General features: G+C 37.3%; 1 protein-coding gene across 3 annotated transcripts in view; it reads left to right on the top strand.

Moving 5' to 3' along the window:
- Positions 1 to 14558, top strand: part of RPGR (retinitis pigmentosa GTPase regulator) — a 160308-nt gene that overhangs the window by 43042 nt on the left and 102708 nt on the right. For 2 of the 3 annotated variants that reach the window (XR_008794859.1, XR_008794860.1), the window contains exons 16-17: positions 64 to 118; positions 1734 to 1810. Coding sequence is in view for 1 of the 3 variants with exons in the window: in XM_056131226.1 (XP_055987201.1) it covers positions 64 to 118; positions 1734 to 1810; positions 7293 to 7499 (339 nt within the window). In the remaining 2 variants the exon portion in view is untranslated. Of the gene's footprint in view, positions 1 to 63; positions 119 to 1733; positions 1811 to 7292; positions 7978 to 14558 lie in introns of those variants that run through there. The other variant, XM_056131226.1, reaches the window with a different exon arrangement.

Below are 14558 nucleotides of genomic sequence, written 5' to 3' on the forward strand. Positions count from 1 at the left end.
TACCCACTGTACTATCATTTTAGCCTTGCAACACAAATATTTTTATTAATTATGTCTTTGTAGGATGAAAAAAGCCAAGAAGAACGTGCCATTCGTGAACGTAATGAAAATAAAAAAGGTGTGAGCATATTTGATTTCAAAACTCATACGTTTAAAAGGGCTAGACACTCTTTTGCAAAGCATAGCACCCAAAAGGAGAGAGAGGACAAAAGGGAATGCCCTGCCACAAAGGCAGGGGGGCTGGGGGGGATGGGGGTGGGAGGGATACTGGGATCAGTGGTGGTAGAGAATGGGCACTGGTGGAGGGATGGGTACTCGATCATTGTAATAACTGAAACCCAGGCACAAAAATTTGTAAGTCTACAACTGTACCTCATGGTGTTTCACTAATAAAAATTTTTAAAAAATAATAAAATAAAAAGGGCTGGACAGATAATGTACAAACACAAATGTATGTATATATATATGTATATAAATTGTCACTGACTACTGCTTATATTTATACTTCCTATTTTATGCTTTCTACTGACACCTTTCTACAAGAACCTCTTAATAAGCTATCAAATATGTGACATAGGTTTATTCTCACTGATAAATACCACAGATTTTTTACATAAAAATACTTGGTTTACTCAGAGCTGCTTATATGTCAGTGTTATGTGGCTTAGGATAGCCCTGTACTAATTTTTTTTCCTATTCAAACAGTATTAAGTGAGTTTTTGCCCTAGATCTCAGTTTATATCTCTGGTAAGCACTGCCAGACTCCATTGCTAATGACCACTCTGGCCTAGTGTTAGAGTAGACCATCAAGTTAGTTCTCTGCCAGCCCAGACCTGAGTCTTTGGCCTTCCTGAGAAAATTTAAGAGAAGTCTTTTCCCAGGCTTAGTTACTGGTGTCAGAGAGCAAATGTTGCAGAACAGAGACAATGGATCTCCCTTGAAATGATCGTACACCTTCAACACCCAAATCTCCTCCATTTGTGCAGAATAAATCCTATATTATTTCCACACCATTAAATTGCAATGTACTTGATCTGAACTTAAACAGAAGAGGGAACAGTTTTCCTTAATCATCCCTTCTAGCTTCTACAGAAGGCCTAGTATCTTTTGGAATATTTTAAGCAAACATTTTGAATATGTTAATCATGTCATATCAAGTTATATCAGGTATTCTTAACAGAAAGCCTCAAAATATTAAAAAGAAATTAAATACAATATTTAACTTAACAGAATTCAATCAATATATATGCTTCATGATTGTATTATAAAAATGATGAATAATGTGTGGATTCCTGGTGACCCCAAGCATATCCAGTGCCAAGCATTGAACCATTCATTCTAGTGGGCTGAGAAAGCCCCTACAAAACCATATAGATGAAGTTGAAATGCAAAAATAACATGTCCATTTCAGTAGAAAGACGAATCATAATTAGGTTAATTTTAAATGGTAATTTATATTTTGCATAACTCTTCTGTAACATTTGCTTTTGCTATATTTGTTGTTGAATTTGGGTAGTGGTCATCTGAACATTTACATTATTCAAATTATTCTGGGCTTTTAACTCGGCTTTTCAGGAAATAGTTTAAAACTTGTACTTTACTCCAGTGGAGTAAACTCTTTCAGAATTTCCTTATAATGTGGGGATGATCCAGTTTCACCGACACGTTTCTAACAATTTTCTTTTTCTCATTAGAAAAAAGTATATTTAAATATTTCTCATTTGCTGTTATAGAAAACATACCTGATCGTGCAAAGAGCAGTTGTTCAGATACCATGGACAACAGTAAGGATTCAAAAAACTTAAAGAAGGTAAGTAAGTGCATTTTTCACTGTGTTAACGGTTAAGTACCAAATTGCTCCTTTTGTTTTTCATAGAGTATAGACATGATTTAACTCCTGTCACTTGAGATTTGTGGTCCTAAAATGTTATGAATTTTACACTTTTAACATGCTTATTTATTTAGATTCTTACTGAAATTTAAGTTGAGTGAGGCTGCTCTCAAATTTTAACAGTATGTTCCCTTAAATCCTTACTTACTCATTCTGTGATAAGTGATACACAAAAGAACTTTATTGCTAAACTTTGAATAATTATGAGTGTATAGAAGAGAGAGGATGAATAAAAAATCAAGATGGTTTTGCTTAGAAAACAGTACCACATGATACTTCAGTCTTTTCCAGCTAGTACTTATATTGTAAGGGTTACAAGTCTAAGGGATGTGTGTTCTCTCCTTGGAGTTAAGTTATCTTTCTTTTCACTTAAAGAACTTTCTTTGATCATGAGACCACACCACTGGATAGAAGAAGTTTTAGTAGGAAGTATAGAGGGAAAGAAAATTGAATGTTCTTGTTATTTCCTATTCAATCCTTAGTTCTTGGCTTAAATATCATTTTCACCTTTTGTGAACAGAAGCACTTATACAATTATTTTCTCACACAATACCTTTTTCTTACCCTTTTTAGTATCGCAGTTTGCAATTACTGCATTTTTGGTACATTTATTTGTTTGGACTACAGCTAGCAGTGTTCATGGTTTACTCCTTACTGGTAGGGCTCAGGGGACCAAATGTAGTACAGGGGATCAAACCCAGGTCAGCAGTGTACAAGGCAAGTGCCTTACCTACTGCAGCTGCCTACCCTTTGCCCCTTATTTGCTTTTAACAGTCTCTTTCCACTGGTCTTCAGCTCCATGGATTTCACAATTAGTATTGCTTTCCTGTGTATTAACATTTAGCACAGTTCCTGATACATGGTAAACAGTAAGTATATTGGTTGGTATTAACTGTGGCATATTGGAATAATAAAGGGTTAAGAACAAAGATAAAAGCAGGAACATTTTTAAAGTAGTAAACAGCCATACTTGACATCTTTTGAGGTATATGCTACACTGAAGTGGCTTTCAGGATTATTTCTGAAAATTTGAAAGTTGTTTTGGACCAGATTTTCATAATTTTATCTTTTACCAAAAGTGATATCATGACTATATATTTACCTTTATTAAAAATTATCTTATAGGATTGGGTTACACCCAAAGATTGTTGCAATATAACTCAAAGAATACTTTAGAGTTTGTTTCCTTCTTGGAATTTTTGGGAGGTTTTTTGGCCACACCCAGCTGTGCTCAGGGCTTACTCCTGGCTTTGTTGAAGGATCACTCCTGGTGGTGTTTGGAGGACCATATGTGATGCTCAGGATCAAACTAGGTTCAACTGTGTACAAAGAAAGTGCTTCAACCCCTTTGCTCTCACTCTGACCACTTCTTTTAGAATTTCAATATTTGTATTATCAAAACACACATTTTATTAAGATTTAGGAGCTTTTTAGTTTCCCTGTCCAGTAGAAAAAGACATGTAATAGATACTCTAGTAGAGTTAATAGATTTCAGTGGAAACTTGTACAAGTTTCAAAGCTCAGATAAAGACTGAAAAAGAAATGAAATGAAATGAAATGAAACTCATGTTTGCTTTGATGATTTTCAATGTTTTAGATAGACAGGTTAGGACCTGTAATTTTTTTTGTGTGTGTGGTGCTGGGAGGGTTGGGCCACAACAGGAGGTGCTCTGGGTTTACTCCTGGCTTTGTGCTCAGGGATCACTCCTAGGTAATAGGACCATATATGGTGCCTGGGGTCAAATAAGTTTGACTGTGTGAAAGGCAAGTGTACTAATCCCCGTACTATCATGCTGGCCCAGGCCCTGTGATTGCGATCAGAAGTAGGGATCTTTTGGTAGGTTGTGATTATATCTAGAAATAACCACGATGTGCTTGTTCAATGTCTTTAGTGATTCTTTGGAGCCACAGTTTATATCACTTAGGGAAATGTTTTCCTGGCTTGATTCCTACCTAAGTAAGCTGAATGAAAAAAAGATAAGCTTTTCAGCTATTAATTTATTTCTTGGCAAGAGGAATGACACAGTGGCTTGGAGCACCTGTCCTGCAGCCTTGTAAGCATGCAGTCATGAATTCAAATCCCTGGTGTCCTGTGTACACAGAATGTAGTCCTGGCAGCTCTGCTGTTTGAGCCTTCCAAGCCTGATGTCTCTAAAGCTGGGCACTACACAAATAATAATCCTTTATTTCCTTCCTGGAATTGGTTTAACATATATTATTGGGTTCTCGTGTGCCAGGTATAAGGCTAGCGGCTCAGACAAGGTTAACTCTCCAGTATCTTTCTTCCCGTAGGAGCTAGCTGGGACACAGCAGGTTCTCTGAGTAGTTCCCTAGACCAGTGTAAAGTCAGTAGTTTGCTTACTCAGTTTTGCTACGATTAAGAGGCTTAGATGAGAATTTCTCCACTAAATATTATGGCTCTGGATTTTTGGCTTTCCTGACAACTTCCTTTATTCACCATAGCAGCTACAACTCAGTGCATTAACCTCAAGTATACATAGTATAGCATTACTCTATATTCTGAGGAAAATCTGCAATAAATTTTAGATATGGTCCTTGTTATTTTCCGTTTTTCTCAGGCTTAAGAATTGAAAATGTTGTCTTTCGGACCCATGCAACAGGTACTTCCCTGCTTTTCTTTTAAAATAGCTTTATTGAGGTACAACTAGCATACAATAAATTTCCCATATTTATGGTGTATAATTTGGTTTGCTTTGACATGTATACACCGGTGAACTCATAATCACAATCAAGAGAATGAACACTGTCATTAATGGCAGAAAGTTCTTTGTGCTCTTTTATGATCACTTTCTACACTGCGCCTTCAACAAACTATTGTCATTTATTATTTGCATGTTCCAGATTTTTATAAAAATAAAATATACTGTACTTTTTTGTCATTTAGCTTTCTTTATTCACCATTGTTTTTTATGATTCATTGATACATATTATTAGAACTTCATTCCTTTAATATTGCTGAGTACTATTGATTTTTTTATATGGTAAAGTATGAATGGAATTTTTGTGTATATAAATGTCTAGTTGTTCAACACCATTTACTGAGAAAAGTTCTCTGCTAAATTGTCTTTCTGTTGTTGCCAAAAATCACTTTACTTTTAATGTGTGGGCCTATTTCTAGACTGTATTCTTTTCCTTTGGCCTTTTATCTTGTACCAGTATCACACTGTCTTGATTACCAGTGCTTCTAGAAATCAGGAAATACTGATTCTACAACTTTATTCTTTTTAAAACATTTTTTGCCTATTTTAGCCTCTCTGTTTCCATGTGAAGTTTTAGAATAGGTTTGCCAACTACTGAAAAGAAAATCTGGGAAGAAATAACATCTTACCAATAATAAATCTCCTAACTCATGAACATGATATTTCTCTCCCTTTACTGAGGTCTTACTAAATTTCTCTTAATGGTGCTTTGTAGTTTTTAGGTCTTGTACATATTTTGTGAGGTTTATTTTTTTTATATCGTCTGTTTTTCATTCTATGATCATTCTGGTTAGAGGTTTTTTCAGTTTTATTGGCAACTTCAAAAAAGCAGTTATTTCATTAGTTTTTCTTGTTTCTCATTTTATTAATTCCTACTGTTACCTTTATCATTTCACTTTTTTTATTTATTTTGTGTAACTTTACTTGTCTAAATTTAAAACATTTTCTAGTTTCTTAACAGAAGTTGAGGTCACTGATTTGAGATACTTTATATTCTCTAATATAAACTTTTCATGCTTTTGATAATTTTTGCTTGCATTCAGTTCAAAATACATTTTCTCTTTCATTTTTCTTAAACTTACGGATTATTGAATTTCAGCATATTATTGTGGTTTCAATTTTTTTAAAAGAAAGTGAATCTAAATTCATATGGGCCTAATAACAACACAGATTTTATTTGTTGATGTCTAATTACTACTAGAAACTATTTAATTACATTATGATTAAACAGTTTAGTCTGACTTAGTCCTTTTCAACGTATTGAAATGTATTTTATGGCCCAGAATTGGCTCTGTCTTGGTGTCTGTATGCACTTGAGGAGAAGGCTTAGAAGACTGCTGTTGCCAGCTAGAGTATTCTGTCATAGTTATGTCAGTCAGGTTGGTTGATTTAAGTCTTCCTTATCCTTTCTAATATTGTCTACTTATATTATGAGAGAGGGCATTAAAATCCATGGCTTTAATTGTGGCCTTGTCTGTTTCTTCTTGAACTGTTAATTTTTACCTCATTTATTTTCAAGCTGGTATTAAGTTCTATAATGTTCATATTTGTTAAATCTTCTTAATTAACCTCCTTGTCATTTTTATATAACCATCTTGATTTCTAATAATTCTTTGCTCTAAAACCTAATTTATATGATAGTACATATATTACCTAGCCATTCTGCCTAATTTTACTTTTTTTAAAAAAATTACTCTGTAGCAGGAGCACAAGATCCTCCACTTTAGTCTTTTCTAAATTCTGACTTTGTATGACATTTCCATCTATCACCTTCATTCCTTACGGCTACATATTTGACATTACAGTAAGTACCCTTTTGCTTTTAGAAGGAGTCAAGTCATCACCCTCTATGTGTGGAATCTCATCAAATTTTTATTTGTAATTATTTGTATTGATTTTGGAATCCCTTTTTCTTTTTTTCTAAATCCTCAAAGGGAAAATGGAAAATACTCAGTTTCATAGTCTTAGAGTGCCTACATCTGGACCTCTTGGTCACTCCCTTCTGATATAATTTCCTTCCATGATTTCTGACTTCTTCCAAAGCTCAGTCCACTGTGCTGGCTGCTGCTGCTTCTCTCTCTTCTCTTCACTCTTCTGTCATTCTACTTGACCTTTCCTTAGTGTCTCTTCTATTCTCTTTTCCACCTTCCTGGAAGCCCTGGGCTATGAGAATCTCTACTATTATCACTTCAGGTATTGTCTGTATTTGGCCTATTTGCTGTCCTGGCCTCCCCTAAGCAGCAGATCTCTATACAGCTCTGCCTACTTAGACTCCAGGAGCTCTCAAAGCCATCAAGTGTCTGCTCCTAGTGTTTTCCAGGAGTTATGGTCTGCAGGACTGGGATATATGACCCCGCCTTCCTCCAGGATAGCCTGGTTTGCATCGTTTTCCTCTTGTAACACAAAGTAAAACACTACATTTTTGCTTCCAAGGAAAATGATCACATTGGCAGATTCACCCTGAAAGGTCTGATTTGGGGTAGGTGTTATTTGGGGAAGGAATCACGACTGCTACTGGTAAAAGGAAAAAGAGGGATGGACACGAAGAATGTACCAGTTGCACTTGCGGTGTCCTATAGAGAGGAGAAAATAATGTCAAGACTTGTTGAAACTGATACCTTCAGATACTATTAAGTGATTGCTTCACTTACCAAAATAAATTCTCTGTGTTTTTTCCCTAGATTTTCCTCTTTAAAAGGATGTCTTTGGCCAGTCAGAAAAGCCTGCTGAGTAGTTCTGATCCACTCCCAGAGATAAAACCAATAGGAGACCAAATAGCTTTTAAGAGCAGTAAGAAAGATGCCAGTCAGAGCCACAAGGGGCAGAGTCGTCCAGGTTCTTCTCCCCCAAACATAGAGAAAGGGTCAAGATCCTGTACTCTGCTATGAATATATATTTATGTTTTTGTGGTATTGGAGCACATTGAAATTCATACTTGAATAAATCCTTGGTTTCTGAAGGAAGTTTTTAATAACAAAATGTTTAAAAATATAAGTTAATATGGTTTACTTGGTTTGAACAGGACGACCAATTTTGATATTTATTTATGCTAAAATTTCTCCAAGAAAACTCAAACTCATTTAAGTGTTGTGGCCTTAACTTCAGTGTTGCAGTAAGAAAAATATATTTTTGTAAGTTAAAGTTAAATTAAGATACTATGTAGTTTACACTGAAATATGTTACTTCTTTGTAATTTCATAAGGCAATATTTGCAATCTCATAACACTGTAACAGTTTTAATGTACTTGGAATTTTCAAAAATTTTAAAAAATGAGTAACTGTTTTTGATGAAAGTATTTTAATAAACTGCATCTGGTCGTTTCCACTGTTTATGTTGATAAATATCAATAAAAGTTTCTGGAGCTACTCGGGGTCATTGGTTGACTAAATGAAAGCAAAATCTAGGTTTTTTTTGTGGGGGAGGGGAGTTCCCAAATAATGCTCAGGAGGACTGGAAGCCACTTATAGTGATGCTTTGCCCACTAGACTGTGTGCTAGGGATCAAACCTGGGCCAACCAGGCAAGTACCCTACCCACTGTACTATCTCTCTGGCCCAAGATCAAAATTTGAAATAGTAAAGGTAAAGGTAAAGGCCCTCCCGTTGATCGTCGATTTGCTCGAGCGGGCCCAGTAACGTCTCCATTGGAGACTTTGTTGTTACTGTGTCTGGCATATCCAATACTCTCGGTAGCTTGCCGGGCTCTCCGAGAGGGGCGGAGGAATCGAACTCGGGTCGGCCATGTTGGCCGCGTGTAAGGCGAACGCCCTACCCGCTGTGCTATCGCTCCAGCCCCTATTCTACTATTCTGAAATAGTAGTTCAGAAAAAAACACTGCAATACAGCTTTTATGGGTCAGGATCCTGGGAAGTATTTAATTGGGTCCTTTGCTCTGGGTCTCACAAGGCCACAATCCAGGTATATTACTAGGGCTGCCATCTAATCTAAGATAGAGTTCTTATTCCAGGCCCATGTGTTGTTGACAGAATTAAGTCTCTTGCAGATGAGGAATTTTAATTATACCTGAAAAAATGTTCACATTTTCCATATACTATAACCTGACTGATGGAGTGGTATCTTATCGTGTGCACGCAGTGCACTTACACTCAGGGGGGAAGGGTATTTAGGTGAAGTACACCAGCAGGTGGGAACCTTAGGGGCCCCATTTTAGAACTCTGCCTACCACAAAGGGCATAGTTTAATCCCACTTATGAGCTTTGCTTCCTCTTGGCCACCGTATATATTTTGAGTGCCAGTATCAATACTATCCCAGTACCACAACAGAATAGCAAACATTTTTATGATTTATCCTTAATACAATTAGAATTTATGAGTATAATATTTATACAGATTGTTTTATAAGATTTAAATTCACATATACTCTAGACTAACATCTGTTACACTCCTGTGCAGGAGCTATAAAGATGGAGTTTCTTGTTTTGCTGAAATGGGGCAGTGACTATAGAAGAAAATGTTTTACTCAGAAGCTAAAATGAATGGTCTATTCCATGTATATAGACACAGAAATGTAAGGCTTCTGTTGTAGTAGACTTTCCAGCTCTCTTCTTATTTCTTGGGGTTAGAGCTTTGGATGATGGCATTAACCCTAGTTACCATTGTCAACTAGAGGCAAGATACAGTTGAAATGAAACAAGCTTGACTGTGTCAGTTTCTCCTATGAGAACCAGCCACCTGTGGCATGGTCAAGTCATACCCTAGATCACCACATTGTACCGTGATCAACACATTGAACAGGGATCAAATTCAAGTCCTTTTGCATAGCTGGCTCCTGTTCTCTCTCCTTTGATCCCGCAAAATCTAATTTTAAAATATTGAAGTACAGGATTAAGTCAAATCAATTAGCTATGAGACAAAACACATAGGACAAGCATGATCGAATCAATGAGGTATCATTGAATTCAATTCAGTAATTGAATCATTGAATTGAGTCAATGACGACTCCTTTGTCAGTTCTCAAAATAATTCAGAATTTTACTAGAGTGATTTGTTGGCAATAAGCAAAATTGTGAGGCAAATTTAATGCTATGAATAAATATTTTTATACAGTTATAAAAAATACTTTGTAAACCATGGTGTTTAAATAAAGTTAAAAAATTAAAAAAAAAAAACTACCAGCCACCTCCCCTTGGACAATGAATGCTTGTGTTATTTTCTAAATCTTTATTTTTTCTTTTTGGGTCACACCAGGCGATGCTCGGGGTTACTTCTGGCTCTGCACTCAGGAATTACTCCTGGTGGTGCTAGGGGGACCATATGGGATACTGGGAATCGAACCCGGGTCGACCACATGCAAGGCAAATGCCCTACCCACTGTGCTATTGCTCCAGCCCCATAATCTGGTTTCATACATTACTTTTACATTAAAGAAATACAGAATCCTTTCTTTGTGGCAGGTATTATTCAGAAGCTCAGTAAGAAGGAAGAAAATGGGGTATGAATGATGTGCCACACTAATTGAATATGTTAAGACAATTAAAAAACCCATTTTGTAATGAGATGGTAAGATAATGGGCACTAAAACAAAAACCAAAGCCAACATATTTGAGAATTCTAAAAATTTAAGAAAAAAAACATTGACAGAACTGAAGAGAATAATCAATTTGTACTAGTTTCAAAAATAAAAGAAATTGCATTTACAGATACATTAATTTTCATTAAAAGGTGAAATGATGGGCTGTAGGTATAGTACAGTGGATAAGGTGCTTGCCTAGCATAATGTTCCATCCTCAGCCCTGCTAGGAGTGATCCCTGAAGTCTGAACCAGGAGTAATCCCTGAGCATAGCTGTGTGTGACCCCCAAAACAAAGTAGTGAAATGATTTAATCCTTCAACTATTCATCTTCATTATCTTTTCCAGTAATTCCACTGACCCCTCATGTCACTTAGGACATTTTCACTGACCTTCTGTCGACCCCAAAATTAAGTCCCTTGATTTAAACATCAGGGTTATTTACATGTTATGGATCAAATATTAAATGATGTTAAAACAAATATCAGTAGCAATCGGATTTTAAGGTATAAAAGGATATGCCACTCCATGCAAATGTTAAAACATTAAAGAGGAAAATTGGTACTCCTCAAGGCGCTCTAATATATGAAAAAGAAATTTATAGTTAAAAGTACTCATTATTTTGCTAGCGTTGTAACAAAGTTCCACATCTAGGCAGCTTAAACAGAAACGTACAGGGCCTATGCAATAGTACAGAGGTTAAAGTACTTGACTTGCACATGGCCAGCCTTGATTTGATTCCCAACACAGTAGATAATCCACTGAGCACCACCAGGAGTGATCGCTGAGCAGCACCAGGTGTGGCCGCAAATCCCCTCCCCTCAAATAGACAGCAAATATACTGCCTTATGGTTCTGAAGGCTGGAAGTAAGTCTAAAATCAAGATGTTGGTGAGAAGGCTCTAGAAAACATTTGTCCTCTCCTAACTTCTGGTCATCTTAGGCATTTTCGTGATTTCAATATTTGATTGGTCACTTGCATGCTTTGTCCTCACTTGGTATTATCCTTTTGTGTCTTTTCACATTGCCTTCTTTCTGTGAATCCCTTTGCAAATTCCTTTTCTAATTAGGACACCAGGCTTAGCGGATTAGAACTCACCCTAATAGCCTCATTATAACTTACCTCTTTAAAGGTCCTATTTCTACACAATAATGATTTGAGGTACTGAGGAAGGGGAGGTTACTTCAGCATATCTTTTAAAGCAGACATAATTCAGCCCATTATAGTACTTCAGGGTAAGGGTTACAGCAGGTACAAAAATATCAAGTATTCTTCCTCCATTTTTATTGAGATGTGGTACTATACAATACTATTAAAGATGCTTTCATGCAAATACTTTCCAAGCCATCACTAGAGTACCTGCTTTTCTCACCAATGCCCCCTATACTCCTCCCATCCACCCACGCCCATTTCTTTCCCACTCAGGTGAGCTCAGTTCTGTAGACTAACTGCAGTTTTGTTACTCCATTACTATGTACTATGATAATACTATCCCACAAATGAGAGACTATTCTATATCTGTCCCCCAATTCCTGACTGACTACATTCAGCATGATAACCTCACGTTACACTTTTATACAAAAAAAGTTTATACACTTTTTTCTGTCAGTGATCTTTCTTGACTCTTTTGGAATTCTTCTAATGGAAAATTGCATGATTTCATCTTATAGCTGTGTAGCATCCCATTGTGTATCACAACTTCTTGATCCGTTATCCATAGTTGACATTTAGCCCATGTTTCCGTATTCTGGCTATTACACATGTACCACTTCGAATTAATGTTTTTGTGCTTTGGAGTTAGAAGCCAAGAAGTGGTATCTCTGGGTGTATGAGAGTTCTATTCTTACATTCTTGAAAAGTCGCCTTAATACCATAATGTTTTCCATAGAGGCTGAACCAATTGACATTCAACAGTGAATGAGGGTTCCTTTCTCACCACATCCCCACCTATACTTGTTGTTTCCAGTCTTGCTTTGTTTTGGGGCCAAACCCCAAAGCTGTGTTTTGGGGCCACACCCCAAAGCTCAGGGCTTACTCCTGGCTCTATGCTCAGGCATAAGTCCTAATGGTGCTCTAGGGATCATGTGTGGTACCAGAGATCAAACGGGTTGGTCACGTGCAAGGCAAGTACCCTTCCTACTGCGCTATCTCTTCAGCTCCTTTCCAGTCTTTTTGACATATGCATTTCACTGATGTGAGATGATATTTCAATGTTGTTTTTAATTTGCATTTCCATAATAATAATGATAAACACTTTTTCATATGCCTGCTAGCCATTCATCTGAGTTCTGGGGAAGTATCTTGTTCATCTCTTCTCCCCCATTTTTGGATAGGGTTATTGGATTCTGTTGTTAAGTTTTGTGAGTACTTTATAAATCCTGGACATTAACCCTTTATCTGCTGTATCCTGTGCAAATAAATATATTCTCCCAATCTGTAGGATGTCAAAAATATTGTTTTAAATCCCTTGCCCCATAGATTCTTAAAATATATAGACTCCTGTTAAATTCTGACTCTATTGGTAAAGCTCTCGGTGGAGACGTCTTGAACATCCATTTGATGTAACTAGTAAATCACCAATTACAGAGCAGAAGAGGGGAAGTTGAATCAAGAGGTGGGTGGGGAAAAATCACCAATTACATTAACTTCTACTAGGGCTCTCTTTTTAAGCATCACAGACATAGTGGGCACAAGTAAATGTAAAGTGATTATCAAATAAATTACCACATTTACAGTTGTAGAGTGTATACAAGAGCTCATTCTTAAGATGTTTGCACACAAACTTGAAGCTTATGTTTAGTCCCTTCCCACAGATCTCCAGACAGCTAGGCTGTCAGGATGACCTCAGTGCCTGCCCTTTACATGAGGGCTTTTAGCAGAGCTTTTCGGATCACTTCACAGCATGTGGGCAGCTCTGGGATTTCAACTCTTAGCCTTATGCTTGGGCTGGAGTGATAGTGTAGCAGGTAGGGTGTTTGCCTTGCACGTGGCCAACCCAGGTTCAGTTCCTCCTTCCCTCTCGGAGAGCCCGGCAGGCTACCGAGAGTATTCCGCCCACATAGCAAAGCCTGGAAAGCTACCCGTGATGTATTTGATATGCCAAAAACAGTAACAAGTCTCACAATGGGAACATTACTGGTGCCCGCTCGAGAAAATCGATGAACAATGGGAGGACAGTGACAGTGACAGCCTTACGTTTGCAGGGCAGGTGCTTTAAGCCACTGAGCCATTTTCCAGGTCCTTTAAACTCAGTTTTTTAAGTCCTTACTATATGGAGCTTTGCAGTACACTTCTTCTATAGTGGGAGGATGGATGACTATAATATAACTGAGAAAGAAAGGCTTTCATTACTCAGGTAAGTCTATTCCAATAGTGAAAAAATAGTGAACACCATCAGAAACATCCCAAGGGAGAAAATTAGGTCAACTAGTTTTCTAATCAACAAGGTTGGCAACAAGAAGGTAACCAAAGTTATCAGATTTCTACCCCCACGAGACTCAAGTGGCAATCCCTGTTGTGACTGAATGATTATGTGGGGACAAAGCCAGACCAATTGCTTTATAATGCTCCAGTACTTCAGTGACGCATTTTCAGTCAGCTTTGATTGTTGTGAAACTATCAAAATTAAAAAGTATTTATACTTAATGTTTCATTTTGCCAGGATACATGGCTTAAAGATTTTTTTCAACTGAGAGTAATTGTCTTTCTTTACAAAGCTTAGAGTATCTTTTTGGACAAGATTTTTAAATGTGCTTTACTTTTTTCCTGTAAAACTATAAATGCAATAAGTAAAATAAGGAGTTGGAGAGACAGGGATTAAGCTTTTGTCCATGCAGCTGATCAGGCTCAATCTGGGGTACCACATATACTCCCCCAAACATGGCCTGGAATGATCACTGAGCACAACTAGGAATAAGTCTGAAGTAACATGTTGTGACCCAGAAACCAAAAAGAAAAAAAGTAGAATGAGACCAAGCAAAAGGTTGGGGAAATAGAACAATAGGGCACTGTCTTGCACTTGGCTAGCCCTGGTTCTATCCTTGGTACCCCATCTGGTCTTCTGAGCCTGACAGGAGTGATTCCTGAGCACAAAGCCAGGAGTCAGCCCTTGAGTGCTGCCAGGTGTTCAAAAACAAGCAAACAAAAAAAGTTGGAAAGTTTTTATCTGTGTTGAGGGGAATATTTTATTGAACTAGATTTAAAAATTCATATTTACTATGGATGTTTCTTTTCTAAAAAAAATACTTTAGGGGCTGGAGTGATAGCACAGCAGGTAGGGCATTTGCCTTGCACGCGGCTGACCCAGGTTCAATTCCCAGCATCCCATATGGTCCCCTGAGCACCGCCAGGAGTAATTTCTGAGTGCAGAGCCAGGAGTGACCCCTGTGCATCGCCGGGTGTGACCCAAAAAGAAAAAA

This window comes from Sorex fumeus, unplaced genomic scaffold (assembly GCF_029834395.1).
Source record: "Sorex fumeus unplaced genomic scaffold, SorFum_2.1 ptg000086l, whole genome shotgun sequence".
NCBI lineage: Eukaryota > Metazoa > Chordata > Mammalia > Eulipotyphla > Soricidae > Sorex > Sorex fumeus.